Source organism: Oncorhynchus gorbuscha, linkage group LG21, assembly GCF_021184085.1.
Source record: "Oncorhynchus gorbuscha isolate QuinsamMale2020 ecotype Even-year linkage group LG21, OgorEven_v1.0, whole genome shotgun sequence".
In the NCBI taxonomy this organism is placed as follows: domain Eukaryota; kingdom Metazoa; phylum Chordata; class Actinopteri; order Salmoniformes; family Salmonidae; genus Oncorhynchus; species Oncorhynchus gorbuscha.
In genome coordinates, this window is record NC_060193.1 from 34,045,783 (window position 1) to 34,064,336 (window position 18,554).

The 18,554-nt window shown below is 46.1% G+C and overlaps 1 protein-coding gene across 1 annotated transcript in view; it reads left to right on the forward strand.

Annotated features, from left to right (window-relative positions):
- Nucleotides 1-278: 278 nt before the first annotated feature.
- The window catches only part of LOC124007735 (NACHT and WD repeat domain-containing protein 2-like), a 98,784-nt gene continuing 80,508 nt past the window's right edge, over nucleotides 279-18,554 (forward strand). Inside the window, 1 exon segment of the mRNA XM_046318466.1 lies at nucleotides 279-435. Coding sequence (XP_046174422.1) covers nucleotides 285-435 — 151 coding nt within the window. The 5' untranslated portion in view covers nucleotides 279-284.

Below are 18,554 nucleotides of genomic sequence, written 5' to 3' on the forward strand. Positions count from 1 at the left end.
AAGGAAATTATTTTAAATTGTGCATGTACACGTGACAATAATGCGTTTTGTAATGCAACATTCCTATGACTGAATGAAAAAGCAAGCATGGGATTATTATATGGGTCTTTTTTGGGGTTGCCTTTTTCTACGACTTGGCAGATCCATCCCAACTTGATTTGTGTGTGCATACGTGTGTGTGTGCATGCATTCTTGTCTGTGTGTGGCCACTGATAACCCCTTTAGAAGGCACTAAAGACCTGTCTGTGTGTACCTGGTTTCAGTTACGCTGGAAGTCGCCACCCATGTGGCGCTCGGGAGTGGGGAGCAGGCAGCCCTGTCCGCGGGAATCGGCGCTCCGCAGGGCAGCCATCAGTGGCAATGTCCTCGCACTGCCGCAGCACCATGTCCCCACTGGCAGGAGTGTCCGGGTTTTCATCTGCGCCAACCCCGACGGTAAGACGGTTCTGGCCAGGGAACAAATGTGCGAGTCCTTGGATGACTCATGGAGTAACTTTTAAATTGATGACCCAATCTGCAGAAAAGTGGGTTGCTGCGTATTTTAGGCCTATATTCCTATATTACGCACAAGCAATGATAGGCCTAACCAAATCAGTGCAATTACAGACATACAGATTGATGTAGATTTCACACCGCTCATAAGAACATTTTATTCATCTAATTTCAAAGATTATGTCAGATCTTTCCAGTTCTAGAGAAAAAAAGGTGCATTGAACAAGGGGATATGTAGGTCTGTAATTTGTTTCCCCAATTGTAAGAGTCCATACAAATGACAGGACAGTAGAGTGACATATAACAATGCTCTACCAGCCCTATCCTTGACTAATGTATTGAGGAAAGCACAGGGTGTGATACGGAATGGTCCCCGGTTCAACTATCACAATAGCCTTGTTCAATTCACTTAGGATGCGCACCAGAGCAGTAGACAGTCACAAGCCACTCAACCAAAGAGGGTAGACCAAGATTATGCTTGTAGTATTCTAGGTGGTCTACCATTCAGTCAATGATGGTCATAATGGGTCAATAGTCAATTATAATACGTCACTTTGTTTTGAAGTGCTATTTTAATTGTTATTCAGGTTAGTCTCAAGCAATGTCAGAGACTTTGAGGTAGGGATACTCCATAAGGTGTGTGAGAAAACATCAATGATGCACTAGGCTATGGGGTGGATAGGTGGGTTGTGACAGCATTGTACAACACAGAAGTAAGACTCTGGGCCATCAACCTGGTCTCAGAGCATTTCATATTATTCTGCATGTAAATCTGAGACACTCCATTTAGTATGATATGTCCCAGATATGGTATGTATTCATTTGTGGATGTCCATCACCCATTTGGTATGATATGTTATGAATTGCTATTCCTATTATATGTTACAAATTTGCAAAATATACAATATATGAATATTTGCACAATATACAATATATCATGAATTTTCTAAACATATATTATGTGATGAATTAGGTGGCTGACGTTAGCTAGCTGGATAACGTTAGCTAGGCTAGGGGTTAGGGTTAAGTTTAGGAGTTGGGTTATAGGGTTAGGGGAAGGGTTAGCTAAAATGGTTAAGGTTGGGAGAAGGGTTAGCTGACATGCTAAGTAGTTGAAAAGTTGCTAATTAGCTAAAATGCTAAAGTTGTCAGTGATGAGATTCGAACCTGCAACTTTTGGGTTGCTAGATGTTCGTGTTATACGTCAACCATCCAGCCCGACCAACCGCCTTACTTTAAGTAAACATCTGTCTTATGTAACCTTATCATTGGTAACATACACTATATATACAAAATCATGTAAACACCCCTTCAGTGGATTTGGCTATTTCAGGCACGCCCGTTGCTGACTGGTTTATAAAATCGAGCACACAGCCATGCAATCTCCATAGACAAACATTGGCGGTCGAATGGCCTTAGAACTCAGTGACTTTCAACGTTGCACCGTCTTAGGATGCCACCTTTCCAACAAGTCAATGTTGGCTAGAGTGATGTAAAGCTCGCCACCATTGGACTCTGGAGCAGTCGAAACGCATTCTCTGGAGCGATAAATTCACCAATTGGCAGTCCGACGGACCAATCTGGATTTGGAGGATGCTAAGAGAATGCTACCTGCCCCCATTGCATAGTGCCAACTGTAAAGTTAGGTGGAAGAGGAATAATGGTCTGGGGCTGTTTTTCATGGTTCGGGCTAGGCCCCTTAGTTCCAGTGAAGGAAAATCTTAACGCTACAATATTCAATGACATTCTAGACAATTCTGTGCCTCCAACTTTGAGGCAACAGTTTGGAAACTGCCGTTTCCTGTTTCAGCATGACAATGCCCCCATGCACAAAGCGAGTCCAAACAGAAATGGTTTGTTGAGATCGGTGTTGAAGAACCTGACTGGCATGCACAGAACCATGACCTCAACCCCATCGAACACCTTTGAGATGAATTGGAATGTTGACTGCGAGCCAGGATTAAGTGCCTGACCTCACTAATTCTCTTGTGGCTGATTGGAAATGTTCCAACAGCAATGTTCCAACATCTAGTGGAAAGCTTTCCCAGAAGAGTGGAGGCTCTATTAGCAGCAAAGGGGAGACCAACTCCATATTAATGCCCATGATTTTGGAATGAGATGTTTGATGAGCAGGTGTCCACATACTTATGGCCATGTAGTGTATCATACTAAGTTCAGTGTCCCAGATTTACATTTACAACGTTATGTCTAGTCTATGAGACCAGGCTGAGGCTACAGGACTGCTGAAGGCAGTTTAAGTCTACAGCCACCCTGGTGCACATAATCCTCAGTCTTCTTGAACCTACAAAATAATTACTCCAGTCAAAAGCAACGGATTGTTATGCTGGAGTCAAAGTGTTCTGCAGTGCGTTGCAGTAGGTCGAGAAGCTGAGGTGTGACAGCGAGTTTGAAGCCATTTGGGAACAGTACAGTGCCAGCTGGCACTGAAGCACCACCAGCTCCCAGAAAACAACGACCTTATGGAAGTACAAATCTCCAGCAATACCTGGTGAACAGTACAGTAGGTCAGCAGGACAGAGGTGAAGACACTGAGTGTAGATTTCGCGCAAACCTGCCACTTCTTGGTCAAAAGCACTTGGTATTTGAACTTTATGTTTATTGTGGTATAGCGTGATTTAAATCAGAATTCAATATAATTCCAATGAAAGAACCCCCCAAAATTGTGCCCGCTCACCGATTTCAACTAACCCCTTAGTCACTTTATCCTGGCAACAGGTCGAGAGGTGCAGGCATTCTCTTGCAGAGTTGCTCTGTTTGAATACAGTCTAGGGGAGGGGGATAAAAATAGGCAAGAGGTGTAGTGTAAGACACAAACACAGAGAGGGCAAAGATGGAGGGTGGGATTAAGGGAAAGCGGGAGAGAGGGAGGATGGCACACCCATAGACAAAAACAGAACCAATCATGCATGATTCCCCTGAAAATACAATAAATGTCAATAGAGTGATCAAATGACCTAAAATTCCTCTTATTTTGTACCGGTTTTATCCATATCCAATGGCACACATAGTAGACTTAATTTGCCACATTGCTCATAGAATCATTAGTTGTGGGCAACATGCAAATGTTACTAGGAAGAGCATGTACAGTATCTCTAAAGATGCTTAGGAATCAGAGGTCCAATATGAATGGATGGAAAATTATGTCTTTGTATGGCTGTACATTTGACACTGTTTAAGGAAAGATATTGACACACTGTTGACAAACTGTTACCCTACAACCAAATAGTTATATCACGTTACAGCATACAGAACTAGACACTTTATTGTGAATTCCTGATACGGCTGCATGGATCTAGCCTCCACATTGAAATAAAAGAAAAGAAAGAAAGTTCTTCAGGCCTTCTGATTCTGAATTAACACCTTCAGTATCTGTGACCAGCACCAAATGAACAGCACCTCTTATGGACTGGAAAGTGCTGTTCCACTATGGGCTCTAGAGGGCGCAATTAATGCACTACATTGAGTTACAGTGGTTTGTCATAACCATGGCAAAGCTGGAATAAATATATGATTGCCTACACCTGGGTACCACCAGGTGTTTTTAATATCAGGTGTCCAAACATAACTAGATGAGCTTTTGTTGTTGTCTCATACCCATTCAATTATTTTAATATTCAGACAATTAGGCTACACACTTTCTCTTGACACTTGAACCCTTCATGCAATATGACATATTATAATTTTGTTAACCTGACATGTTACAACTCTTAATTACATCTACTATGTCAGCCTTATGACTGATTACCTAGGTCTTATGACATATGGCTTAAGTAGTGTTGCCACCTCGGACCTCAGGGAAAAGTGATCTTAAAAGATCAGGCACACTAGGGAAACAAAATCTCTTCAGATATAGTGTTGTAACGGTTTTGACTTGAGGTTATTATTTATAGGGGTGCCAGGTAGGTTGTGCCTACCAGAGAAAACATTGGTTTCTCCTTTTAGTTTGGGTGGGAATGAGTCCCATCTGGTCCGTCAAGTCTACACCAATACAAAGGACTTATGTAAAAGTCAGGATGGAAATAAACTTTTCATAAACCCTTAAAACATTGGAAAGAACTTCAAAAACAACTATACTCTTTTGCGTGGGTTGTATTAACAACATCAATGATTACACACACATATAATAATATAACACAATGAGTTCTGGTTCCTCCAGAAATGTCCTGTACCTCGGGCCTAAAAAGAGTCCTGCCCGGTAGAGTTCAGGGAACTCAAGTGACTTCTGTCACGCAATGTTTGTCCGTTCATTCCGTGTAGCATAAACCCAGTATTAATCATACAATCAATAAAACAATAAGTTTACCACAGAACTTTAAAGCGTATCAACTCTTAATAAGTCCTCAACTACAACTTAACTACATAAATCACAGTATACATCACATCAAAACAAATGAAATACCGTATACAAAAAGGTGGTAGTCAGTCGGTCAGACAGACAATCTAGGTCTCCCGCAGAGAAAGGCCACGAAGAACGGAGAGGTGTAGTCCAGGGACGCAAAGAGTGGATCCGATCCTGGGTAAACTCTATTAGGCAACAAAACACACGTTTAACGGCAACATAACAACGGAATAGAGAAGCTTCGGGAACTGAGGGTTGAACACATCCTCAGTCACGTCTCCATCACAACCCCACTTTCGTGCAGCTGATGCTGGCTATTTAATTGGGAATTAAAGGGAAAGCGCCCTATTGGAAGGAGCTGCACTGAGACGGTTCAGAAAAATTCAGGGCCGTCACACACCCCCTCCCCTGGAAAAAGCCGACCATTGCCCTGGAAGGCACATCTTGGTCGGGGAAACCGAGAAAGGTCTCATCGCTTTCCTCTACAAAAATATTCATGACTTTTTGGAGCTCACGCTCCTCAGCTGAGGGGTCACAGGCCTTAAGGTGTGAGACTTCTGGGTCTGGGAATCCGTGAAAAGTCTCCTCACTTTCCTCTTCAAAGATATCCAGGACCTTGCGGCGCTCAATCGCCTCCAATTCCTCAGCCGAGGGGTAACAGGCCTTAAGGCGTGAGACATGGACAACGCGCATATCTTCACCTGTGTCCTCTTTCACCACTCGGTAGTTCAAAGGGCCCATCTGCTCCACAATCCTATATGGTCCTTGCCATTTAGGAGCGAGCTTGGCCGAGAAGAATTGTTCAGATTTCGAGTAAGGATGAGAGCGAAGCCACACCCGATCACGAAGCTGGAACTGCATGTCTCGTCTGTTCTTATCATAATTTCTCTTCTGCTTGAGTCGAGCCTGGATCATGTTCTTTGAGACAAGAGCTCTCAAGTCATGGAGATGGCCTACCTGATCATAGCAAACAGAGTCTGGAGTAAGCTGCTGGGGCTGTAGCACCTTATCCAAGGGTCCTCGGAGAGGACGACTTAGGTTCAGCTCTGCAGGTGTGACTCCAGTGGACTCTTGCACAGCAGAATTCAGGGCAAATCGAAACTCGTGAAGGTGCTTGTCCCAGTGTTTGTGCTGGGTCCCTACATAGGAAGCAATCATTGTCTTCAAGGTTCGATTTACTCTCTCAGTGAGATTGGTCTGTGGGTGATAGGCCGTGGTCAACTTCTGTCTCAGGTTCCATCTTTGGCAGGTGTCCTCAAAGAGATCAGAGACAAATTGGGAACCTCGATCAGACAGGATGTAATCAGGCACTCCCCAGCGAGTCAGGATCTCTTCCGTAAGGATGTGAGAGACGGTCCTTGCTGTGGCCTGACGCAGGGAAAAGAGCTCCACCCACTTTGAATAATAATCAACAAAAACAAGCATGTACACATTCTGATTGGAGCTTCTAGGAAATGGACCCATCAAATCCACTCCTAACATTTCCCAAGGTCGGGTAACCACCGTTTGCTGTAACTTGCCAGCAGGCTTTCTACCTTCTGGTTTGTACATTTGACAAACCTGACAGTTTCGGATGTGTGACTTCACATCCATGCTCAGATGTGGCCAGTACAGTAACGCTTGCAACCGCTTGTAGGTTTTGAACCTGCCCAAATGACCAGCTAATGGGTCTTCATGGAAATGTTGAAGCAGTTGAAGGCGTAGAGTTTCAGGTATGTACATTTGGTAGAGTGTTCTGTGAGGTAGTTGTACAACTCGGTAGACTTTGTCTTCCATGATGGTCAGCTTTGTGGTAGGATTGACCATCTTTTCTCCATCTTCCAGGATAGTCTGGTACAAAGCCTGTACTCCTGGATCATCCTGTTGGGCTTTCCATATGGCCTCATCAGAGATGGGAAAGTCCGTTTTGGGCGAGTCTCGACTGCTTGACAGGACAGTAGCACATGTAAGATGAGGGCCACCGTTATCACAAGCAGGAGCTCTGGACAAGGCATCTGGAACAGTGTTGTATTTTCCTTTCCTGTATTCCACTGCAAAGGTGAACTCTTGCAACCGTAGAGCCCATCTTATGAGTCTGGTGCTTGGTTTGTTGGTCTTGAACACCCACACAAGGGAGGAATGGTCAGTGACCACAGTGAAGTGTCTACCCTCCAAGTAGTACCTCCACTTTTCCAAAGCCCAGACAACTGCAAGGCACTCTTGCTCGGTTGTGGAGTAGTTCCGTTCTGCTCCATTCAATGTCCGACTGGCGAACGCTAGCACTTCTTCAGTGCCAAGTCCAGTCTGTTGGACTAGGACAGCACCAAGTCCAACATCACTTGCATCAGTGTAAACAACAAAAGGGCAATCAAAGTTGGGATGACCTAAAATGGGAGGTGTGACGAGATGTCGTTTCAGGGTTTCAAAGGAGGTCTGGCACTCTGCCGTCCATTGGAATTTCGCTCCTTTTCGCTTCAACGCGTTGAGGGGTTCTGCCACCTGGGAGAAGTTCGACACAAACCGATGGTACCATCCAGCCATACCAAGGAACCGTTGAAGGGCCTTGAGTGTGGTTGGCACAGGGAAGTCTTGTACAGCCTTTGTCTTTTCAGAATCCACATGAATGCCGTCGAAAGACACAATATGGCCAAGGAACTTCAGGGAGGTTTGGCAGAAGTTGCTCTTCTTCATATTCAAGGTCAGACCAGCTTCTCGTAGCTTGTCCAACACTGCTTGAAGATCTTGAAAGTGTCTTTCTCTGTTCTGAGAGTAGATAATTATATCGTCCAGGTAGACGAAACAGATCTTCCCTTTGAGCTCACCTAACGCAATCTCCATGAGTCTTTGGAAAGTGGCAGGGGCATTCTTTAATCCAAAGGGCATCACCTTAAAGGAAAACAAGCCCTCAGCACAGACAAAAGCAGTCTTGTCCTTGCTTTCCTGGTCCATCTCAACCTGCCAATAACCACTATTGAGGTCAAGGGTAGTGAACACAACAGCGCCAGACAATGACTCCAGGATCTCATGGATGGTAGGAAGAGGATAGGCATCAGTCTGAGAAACATTGGTCTTCCTATAGTCCACACAAAATCTAAGACCACCAGTCTTTTTTGGGATGAGGACAACAGGAGCAGCCCAGGGAGAGGAGGAACGTTCTATTATATCTTGTGCTAACATATCATTTATGAGTCCCTTTTGGATGATTAGCTTCACTGGGGACAAACGATATGGCTTTTGCTTGATCGGCATTTCCTGTGTAAGGAATATTTTGTGCTTCAGGAGCCCGGTGCGTCCTAGCTTTGAAGTACATACATCAGCATTATTCTGCAGCTGTTCCAACAGCCGTAACTCCTCTGGCTGTTCCAGCTGAGCTCTTCTCACAGCCTGTAAAAGGAGATCGTCAGAAGGATTATCAAGGGTTAGTGGTACCGGAGCAACGGCAGAGAAGAGTGCCACATTTGAACCCCAATCATGTAACTTTTTAGCTTCTGATTGGTGCGGTATTAACTGAAAGGAAGGGGATGTCGATGGGAGGGCGTAGGCAGTGACTCTTGGGGTTTCAGCTCTGGTTAAAGCACCCAGAGAAGGATGGTCATTGCTGCGAAGAGAGTTAGGTGTGTTGGCCTGTTGTGATTTGTGGTTTCTGGAAGGGTTTACTTGATACGGTCTTGGACATGTAGCTGAAGAATGTCCCTTTTGGCTACATCTCCAACAGAACATGAGAGAGGTCTTGGCTGGAGACTCTGGCTGTTGTTGATGGTCTGTCTTGGGCAACTGTTTGGGTGTCTGTTTCTTTCTCTGGTCATATTGCTGTTGGCATTCTCTGTCCTTCTCAAACTGCTGTCCCAAGCGAACCAGTCCATCGACAGTGATGACTGTAGCATGGCCTTTTCTTGGCTGTTCAGAGGTGCCAGCTTGGCCCTCAGTGGTCTGAACAGAAGTGGACACCAGAGAAACTCTGTGTAAGGAGTTGTGCCTAATGGAGGCCATGTCCACAGACACGTCATCCAACATTTTAACACAATTAGAGAGTTCTCTCTGCAAGTGGCCTACAGTGTTAACCATGGGAGAAAAAACAGAATTAACGTCCTTGAGGACCTCAGTGTGGTGATGTTGCAGGCGCCATTGGAGAGTGGCAGTGAGTTGGTTTCGTTGGTAGTCAAACTGCCTGTCCAGGGCACCAGTAATTTCCCGTCTTCCACTCTCACTGAGCTCTGTCAGCATGTGGGTTAGAGTGCTCAGTGAGTTTCTGAATTCCATTGTACTCTGTTGTTGCTCTTCCCTCAGACATTTGAAATTATGGTGGATAAGAGTTTGGAGATGTTGTTGAGTCCGACGAATATCAAGGATGTCACCTTGAAGTTGTAAGACTACAACCTCTGGAGATAAACCAGACAATGGAGGAAGGTTGGGTGTCAGAGGGAGGGCTAGCTCAGTACTTCCACACAGATCCATGTCAATAAGTGAGTAACTGGTTAGACCTCCTGTGGCCTGTGGCTCAGGCCGAGCATTCAGATTCCCAGGGCTCTGGCCCAAATCAACTCCATTATCTCCATTCACATTATGATTTGTATTGTCAGCTTGATGGTCAGAATGGCCCTGTGTATTCCCATTGACAGGTATGACATGGATGAGCACATTATCTTGGGGTGAATCCATTGTTTTAATTCCACACAAAATATTTGCTTTGGTTAGTTCTCAATGTTGAGCTGTCCCATCTGGGGTGCCATTTTTTATGTAACGGTTTTGACTTGAGGTTATTATTTATAGGGGTGCCAGGTAGGTTGTGCCTACCAGAGAAAACATTGGTTTCTCCTTTTAGTTTGGGTGGGAATGAGTCCCATCTGGTCCGTCAAGTCTACACCATTACAAAGGACTTATGTAAAAGTCAGGATGGAAATAAACTTTTCATAAACCCTTAAAACATTGGAAAGAACTTCAAAAACAACTATACTCTTTTGCGTGGGTTGTATTAACAACATCAATGATTACACACACATATAATAATATAACACAATGAGTTCTGGTTCCTCCAGAAATGTCCTGTACCTCGGGCCTAAAATGAGTCCTGCCCGGTAGAGTTCAGGGAACTCAAGTGACTTCTGTCACGCAATGTTTGTCCGTTCATTCCGTGTAGCATAAACCCAGTATTAATCATACAATCAATAGAACAATAAGTTTACCACAGAACTTTAAAGCGTATCAACTCTTAATAAGTCCTCAACTACAACTTAACTACATAAATCACAGTATACATCACATCAAAACAAATGAAATACCGTATACAAAAAGGTGGTAGTCAGTCGGTCAGACAGACAATCTAGGTCTCCCGCAGAGAAAGGCCACGAAGAACGGAGAGGTGTAGTCCAGGGACGCAAAGAGTGGATCCGATCCTGGGTAAACTCTATTAGGCAACAAAACACACCTTTAACGGCAACATAACAACGGAATAGAGAAGCTTCGGGAACTGAGGGTTGAACACATCCTCAGTCACGTCTCCATCACAACCCCACTTTCGTGCAGCTGATGCTGGCTATTTAATTGGGAATTAAAGGGAAAGCGCCCTATTGGAAGGAGCTGCACTGAGACGGTTCAGAAAAATTCAGGGCCGTCACAGTGTGCACTAAGGAAGATATGATCTTTTAAATATGGTGTGCCTCATACTTTCCCAGAGATAAGTACAGTATCATAACAGTTTCACTGCGTTTTTTACTGTGTCTGGGCTTCACAGGTTTATGTGCTCTCTGTCTGGTTGTGGCTGTAGCCTATAATGCACCATACTGTCACTGCCGAGACTAGTATATCCAAAGATCATAGACCATCTTCTCACTCTCTTATTGATGATTCTGCCTTTAAGAAGTCTCTTACCGACCACTGCAACAATGTGTCTGCCACTACTTCAAGGGGCAATCTGGGATTCAGGAGTTTAAGAATCAATGGTTAAATCATTAATTTCAAAGTAGAAAAATGTATGTACCTTTTAAAATGTCCCTTTAAAAGGACTCATTGTATGTAGCAGTGGAGGCTGCTGAGGGGAGGACGGCTCATAATATGGATGAACACATAAAAAAACTGTTTTTGATACCATTCCATTTACTCAATTCCAGCCATTGTTATTAGCCATTCTCCCCTCAGCAGCCTCCACTGGTATTTAGGGTGCACATTAAAATATTGAAGCCGAGATGAGTTTGCTGAAAGACAAAATTCAAATTGTGGTGAACAGAGTTTTGTCACAATCTTACAATCTTGCTAATGAATCATTCGGACTTCAGGCTGGGCATTCATTTTTATTTTCAGAGCAGTGCACTGCTCAACCTGTGTGTGTGTGTGCGTGCCTGTGTGTGTGTGTGTGCACGTGTGTGTGCGCATGTGGGTGTGTGTTTGCATAATCTGCCATGGCTACTTTTCCTGATCAATTAAAAACGCCCCCTTATCGCTCCGTCACTTCCCAGACAGCTGTATGCCGAAGAAAAGGCTATGGCAATTAATCTTATTCCCAATATCTATAGCCATTAGACGTTGTGTGTGTGCGGGTATAGGTGTTGCTACGTGTGCATGTGTATGCGAGTTTTTACTCAATAAACCTATCTACAGTTTTTAGCTCCATATTATCTCCATAGACGATGCCTTGGGTGTCTTAAAGCATTGGTGGCGTGTATGCAAGCTTGAGGGTGGTTCCCCTTGGGATACAATGCATAAAGTGATCTATTCCTCCACATACACACTATATCTATATCCATTTAAACCTGGATTTCATTTTTTTGTAGTTTAAACATGCTTTTTAGTTAGACTATTCAAGGTCTTGTCATGTTTGTCATTTATTATCATGTCTTGTCCCTGTGCTCCCCATGCTGTTCGTTTCCCTCTGCTGGTCTTATTGGGTTCTTTCCCTCTTTCTATCCCTCTCTCTCCCCCTCCCCCTCTCACTCTCTCGCTCTCTCTTCTCTCTATCGTTCCGTTCCTGCTCCCAGCTGTTCCTATTCCCCTAATCATCATTTAGTCTTCCCACACCTGTTCCCGATCCTTTCCCCTGATTAGAGTCCCTATTTATTCCTTTGTGTTCCGTTCCTGTCCCGTCGGTTCCTTGTTTTGTATTCACCATGCTGTGATTGTGTTTCGCCCTGTCCTGTCGTGTTTTTGCCTTCATCAGATGCTGCGTGTGAGCAGGTGTCTCGGTCCACTACGGCCTGCGCCTACCCGAAGCGACCTGCAGTCTGTGGCCGCTTCTCCAGTTATTCCCCTCTACAGACTAGAGGATTTCTGTTATTCCCTGTTTGGACATAAATAAACTCTGTTTCTGTTAAGTCGCTTTTGGGTCCTCTTTCACCTGCATGACAGAAGGAACCGACCAAGGAATGGACCCAGCGACTTCAGACGCTCGTAACACTGCCGTCGAGATCCAAGGAGCCATGCTCGGCAGACACGAGCAGGAATTGTCTGCTGCTCGCCATGCCGTGGAGAACCTGGCCGCTCAGGTTTCCGACCTCTCTGGACAGTTCCAGAGTCTACGTCTCGTGCCACCTGTTACTTCCTGGCCTGCCGAGTCTCCAGAACCTAGGGTTAATAACCCACCTTGCTACTCCGGGCAGCCCACTGAGTGCCGCTCCTTTCTCACGCAGTGTGAGATTGTGTTCTCTCTCCAACCCAACACATACTCTAGAGAGAGAGCTCGGGTTGCTTACGTCATTTCACTCCTTACTGGCCGGGCTCGAGAATGGGGCACAGCTATCTGGGAGACAAGGGCTGATTGCTCTAACAAGTTCCAGAACTTTAAAGAGGAGATGATTCGGGTTTTTGACCGTTCAGTTTTTGGTAGGGAGGCTTCTAGGGCCCTGGCTTCCTTATGCCAAGGTGAACGGTCCATAACGGATTATTCTATTGAGTTTCGCACTCTTGCTGCCTCTAGTGAGTGGAACGAGCCGGCGCTGCTCGCTCGTTTTCTGGAGGGACTCCACGCAGTGGTTAAGGATGAGATTCTCTCCCGGGAGGTTCCATCAGATGTGGACTCTTTGATTGCTCTCGCCATCCGCATAGAACGACGGGTAGATCTTCGTCACCGGGCTCGTGGAAGAGAGCTCGCATCAACGGTGTTTCCCTGCTCCGCATCGCAACCATCTCCTCCTCTGGCTTTGAGACTGAGCCCATGCAGCTGGGAGGGATTCGCATCTCGACTAAGGAGAGGGAACGGAGGATCACCAACCGCCTGTGCCTCTATTGCGGAGTTGCTGGACATTTTGTTAATTCATGTCCAGTAAGAGGCCAGAGCCCATCAGTAAGCGGAGGGCTACTGGTGAGCGCTACTACTCAGGTCCCTTCATCTAGATCTTGTACTACTATGTCGGTCCATCTACGCTGGACCGGTTCGGGTGCTACATGCAGTGCCTTGATTGACTCTGGGGCTGAGGGTTGTTTCATGGACGAAGCATGGGTTCGGAAACATAACATTCCTTTCAGACCGTTAGACAGGCCTACGCCCATGTTTGCCTTAGATGGTAGTCATCTTCCCAGTATCAAGTTTGAGACACTACCTTTAACTCTCACAGTATCTGGTAACCACAGTGAGACTATTTCTTTTTTGATTTTCCGTTCACCGTTTACACCTGTTGTTTTGGGTCATCCCTGGCTAGTATGTCATAATCCTTCTATTAATTGGTCTAGTAATTCTATCCTATCCTGGAACGTTTCTTGTCATGTGAAGTGTTTAATGTCTGCCATCCCTCCCGTTTCTTCTGTCCCTACTTCTCAGGAGGAACCTGGCGATTTGACAGGAGTGCCGGAGGAATATCATGATCTGCGCACGGTCTTCAGTCGGTCCCGAGCCAACTCCCTTCCTCCTCACCGGTCGTATGATTGTAGTATTGATCTCCTTCCGGGGACCACTCCTCCTCGAGGTAGACTATACTCTCTGTCGGCTCCCGAACGTAAGGCTCTCGAGGATTATTTGTCTGTGTCTCTTGACGCCGGTACCATAGTGCCTTCTTCTTCTCCGGCCGGGGCGGGGTTCTTTTTGTTAAGAAGAAGGACGGTACTCTGCGCCCCTGCGTGGATATCGAGGGCTGAATGACATAACGGTTAAGAATCGTTATCCGCTTCCCCTTATGTCATCAGCCTTCGAGATTCTGCAGGGAGCCAGGTGCTTTACTAAGTTGGACCTTCGTAACGCTTACCATCTCGTGCGCATCAGAGAGGGGGACGAGTGGAAAACGGCGTTTAACACTCCGTTAGGGCATTTTGAGTACCGGGTTCTGCCGTTCGGTCTCGCCAATGCGCCAGCTGTTTTTCAGGCATTAGTTAATGATGTTCTGAGAGACATGCTGAACATTTTTGTTTTTGTCTATCTTGACGATATCCTGATTTTTTCTCCGTCACTCGAGATTCATGTTCAGCACGTTCGACGTGTTCTACAGCGCCTTTTAGAGAATTGTCTCTACGTAAAGGCTGAGAAGTGCTCTTTTCATGTCTCCTCCGTTACTTTTCTCGGTTCCGTTATTTCCGCTGAAGGCATTCAGATGGATTCCGCTAAGGTCCAAGCTGTCAGTGATTGGCCCGTTCCAAGGTCACGTGTCGAGTTGCAGCGCTTTTTAGGTTTCGCTAATTTCTATCGGCGTTTCATTCGTAATTTCGGTCAAGTTGCTGCCCCTCTCACAGCTCTTACTTCTGTCAAGACGTGTTTTAAGTGGTCCGGTTCCGCCCAGGGAGCTTTTGATCTTCTAAAAGAACGTTTTACGTCCGCTCCTATCCTCGTTACTCCTGACGTCACTAGACAATTCATTGTCGAGGTTGACGCTTCAGAGGTAGGCGTGGGAGCCATTCTATCCCAGCGCTTCCAGTCTGACGATAAGGTTCATCCTTGCGCTTATTTTTCTCATCGCCTGTCGCCATCTGAGCGCAACTATGATGTGGGTAACCGTGAACTGCTCGCCATCCGCTTAGCCCTAGGCGAATGGCGACAGTGGTTGGAGGGGGCGACCGTTCCTTTTGTCGTTTGGACAGACCATAAGAACCTTGAGTACATCCGTTCTGCCAAACGACTTAATGCCCGTCAAGCTCGTTGGGCGTTGTTTTTCGCTCGTTTCGAGTTTGTGATTTCTTACCGTCCGGGTAGCAAGAACACCAAGCCTGATGCCTTATCCCGTCTGTTTAGTTCTTCTGTGGCTTCTACTGATCCCGAGGGGATTCTTCCTTATGGGCGTGTTGTCGGGTTAACAGTCTGGGGAATTGAAAGACAGGTTAAGCAAGCACTCACGCACACTGCGTCGCCGCGCGCTTGTCCTAGTAACCTCCTTTTCGTTCCTGTTTCCACTCGTCTGGCTGTTCTTCAGTGGGCTCACTCTGCCAAGTTAGCTGGTCATCCCGGTGTTCGAGGCACTCTTGCGTCTATTCGCCAGCGCTTTTGGTGGCCGACTCAGGAGCGTGACACGCGCCGTTTCGTGGCTGCTTGTTCGGACTGCGCGCAGACTAAGTCGGGTAACTCTCCTCCTGCCGGTCGTCTCAGACCGCTCCCCATTCCTTCTCGACCATGGTCTCACATTGCCTTAGACTTCATTACCGGTCTGCCTTTGTCTGCGGGGAAGACTGTGATTCTGACGGTTGTCGATAGGTTCTCTAAGGCGGCACATTTCATTCCCCTCGCTAAACTTCCTTCCGCTAAGGAGACGGCACAAATCATTATTGAGAATGTATTCAGAATTCATGGCCTCCCGTTAGACGCCGTTTCAGACAGAGGCCCGCAATTCACGTCACAGTTTTGGAGGGAGTTCTGTCGTTTGATTGTTGCGTCCGTCAGTCTCTCTTCCGGGTTTCATCCCCAGTCTAACGGTCAAGCAGAGAGGGCCAATCAGACGATTGGTCGCATACTACGCAGCCTTTCTTTCAGAAACCCTGCGTCTTGGGCAGAACAGCTCCCCTGGGCAGAATACGCTCACAATTCGCTTCCTTCGTCTGCTACCGGGTTATCTCCGTTTCAGAGTAGTCTGGGTTACCAGCCTCCTCTGTTCTCATCCCAGCTTGCCGAGTCCAGCGTTCCCTCCGCTCAAGCGTTTGTCCAACGTTGTGAGCGCACCTGGAGGAGGGTGAGGTCTGCACTTTGCCGTTACAGGGCACAGACGGTGAGAGCCGCCAATAAACGCAGGATTAAGAGTCCAAGGTATTGTTGCGGCCAGAGAGTGTGGCTTTCCACTCGCAACCTTCCTCTTACGACAGCTTCTCGTAAGTTGACTCCGCGGTTCATTGGTCCGTTCCGTGTCTCCCAGGTCGTCAATCCTGTCGCTGTGCGACTGCTTCTTCCGCGACATCTTCGTCGCGTCCATCCTGTCTTCCATGTCTCCTGTGTTAAGCCCTTTCTTCGCACCCCCGTTCGTCTTCCCTCCCCCCTCCCGTCCTTGTCGAGAGCGCACCTATTTACAAGGTACATAAGATCATGGACATGCGTTCTCGGGGACGGGGTCACCAATACCTAGTGGATTGGGAGGGTTACGGTCCTGAGGAGAGGAGTTGGGTTCCGTCTCGGGACGTGCTGGACCGTTCACTCATCGATGATTTCCTCCGTTGCCGCCAGGATTCCTCCTCGAGTGCGCCAGGAGGCGCTCGGTGAGTGGGGGTACTGTCATGTTTGTCATTTATTATCATGTCTTGTCCCTGTGCTCCCCATGCTGTTCGTTTCCCTCTGCTGGTCTTATTGGGTTCTTTCCCTCTTTCTATCCCTCTCTCTCCCCCTCCCCTCTCACTCTCTCGCTCTCTCTTCTCTCTATCGTTCCGTTCCTGCTCCCAGCTGTTCCTATTCCCCTAATCATCATTTAGTCTTCCCACACCTGTTCCCGATCCTTTCCCCTGATTAGAGTCCCTATTTATTCCTTTGTGTTCCGTTCCTGTCCCGTCGGTTCCTTGTTTTGTATTCACCATGCTGTGATTGTGTTTCGCCCTGTCCTGTCGTGTTTTTTGCCTTCATCAGATGCTGCGTGTGAGCAGGTGTCTCGGTCCACTACGGCCTGCGCCTACCCGAAGCGACCTGCAGTCTGTGGCCGCTTCTCCAGTTATTCCCCTCTACAGACTAGAGGATTTCTGTTATTCCCTGTTTGGACATAAATAAACTCTGTTTCTGTTAAGTCGCTTTTGGGTCCTCTTTCACCTGCATGACAGGTCTCGAACTTTCCTCTCTGTATATATATTTTCTCTTTCACTGTCACTTTCTCTGGTTTAGATTCTCTGTTCAATCCTCTCTTCGTCTTTCCTCTGTCTCTCTCTCTGTCTATCTAGCCTTCACTTCCCTCTCATTCTCCCTCCATCCTTTCTTTTTCTCTTCCTCCTTCAGATCTGGCTATCATCGTCAATCATGTCAGAGGTTTAACTGTGAAATCTATAAAGCCAGTGAGAATGTTACAGCCTGGGCCATTTCAGGATCCAATCTTATTTAATATCTCTCTCTCTCGCTCTCTGGTGTGCACTAGGGCGTCCTTTTCTCCCACCTCTCCTGAAGCCTGGTGCTAAGCCCAATACCAGTGAGACTCTTCTCAGGCGATTTTGGCACCTTGCTGCCACTTAACTGATCTACTGTTACCGAGGGACAAATTTTCTGAGCGTAAATGAACCTGTAGACCTATCTACCTGTATCTTTCCAGAGGTAATTAAAGCATAGATACAATGAGGACCAAGATACCTTGTTTTGGTGTTGTGATTTTATGACTAGCATTAGAGTTTAAAGTGTGCTACTTTCCCTGTTGTGTTATCATGAAAGGAAAAGGCACAGGTCTCGCTTTTCCAAAGAATTTATATTTTGGCCATGTTGACCTTTTATATGACAGCAAAACAAACTGCATACAATCAATTAGAAATTAGCATCAGATGCTGTTATGTGGCAAGTATATTTTGGCAGTGTGTATTTGTCACATGCTCCAAATACAACAATTGTAAACCTTACTGTGAAATGCTTACTTACAAGCCCTTAAACAACAATGCAGTTCAAGTTGATAAACGTGAACTGCATTTAATAAAATATTTACTAAATAAACTAAATGTAAAAAAAATCCAATCAATTAAAAAGTAACAAGAAATGTACATAACCATAATGAGGCTATATACACTGCTCAAAAAAGCAGGGAACACTAAAATTACACATCCTAGATCTGAATGAATGAAATATTCTTATTAAATACTTTTTTCTTTACATAGTTGAATGTGCTGACAACAAAATCACACAAATTATCAATGGAAATCAAATTTATCAACCCATGGAGGTCTGGATTTGGAGTCACACTCAAAATGAAAGTGGAAAACCACACTACAGGCTGATCCAACTTTGATGTAATGTCCTTAAAACAAGTCAAAATGAGGCTCAGTAGTGTGTGTGGCCTCCATGTACCTGTATGACCTCCCTACACTGCCTGGGCATGCTCCTGATGAGGTGCCGGATGGTTTCCTGAGGGATCTCCTCCAAGACCTGGACTAAAGCATCTGCCAACTCCTGGACAGTCTATGGTGCAACGTGGCTTTGGTGGATGGAGCGAAACATGGTGTCCCAGATGTGCTCAATTGGATTCAGCTCTGGGGAATGGGCGGGCCAGTCCATAGCATCAATGCCTTCCTCTTGCAGGAACTGCTGACACACTCCAGCCACATGAGGTCTAGCATTGTCTTGCATTAGGAGGAACCTAGGGCCAACCGCAACCGCATATGGTCTCACAAGGGGTCTGAGGATCTCATCTCGGTACCTAATGGCAGTCAGGCT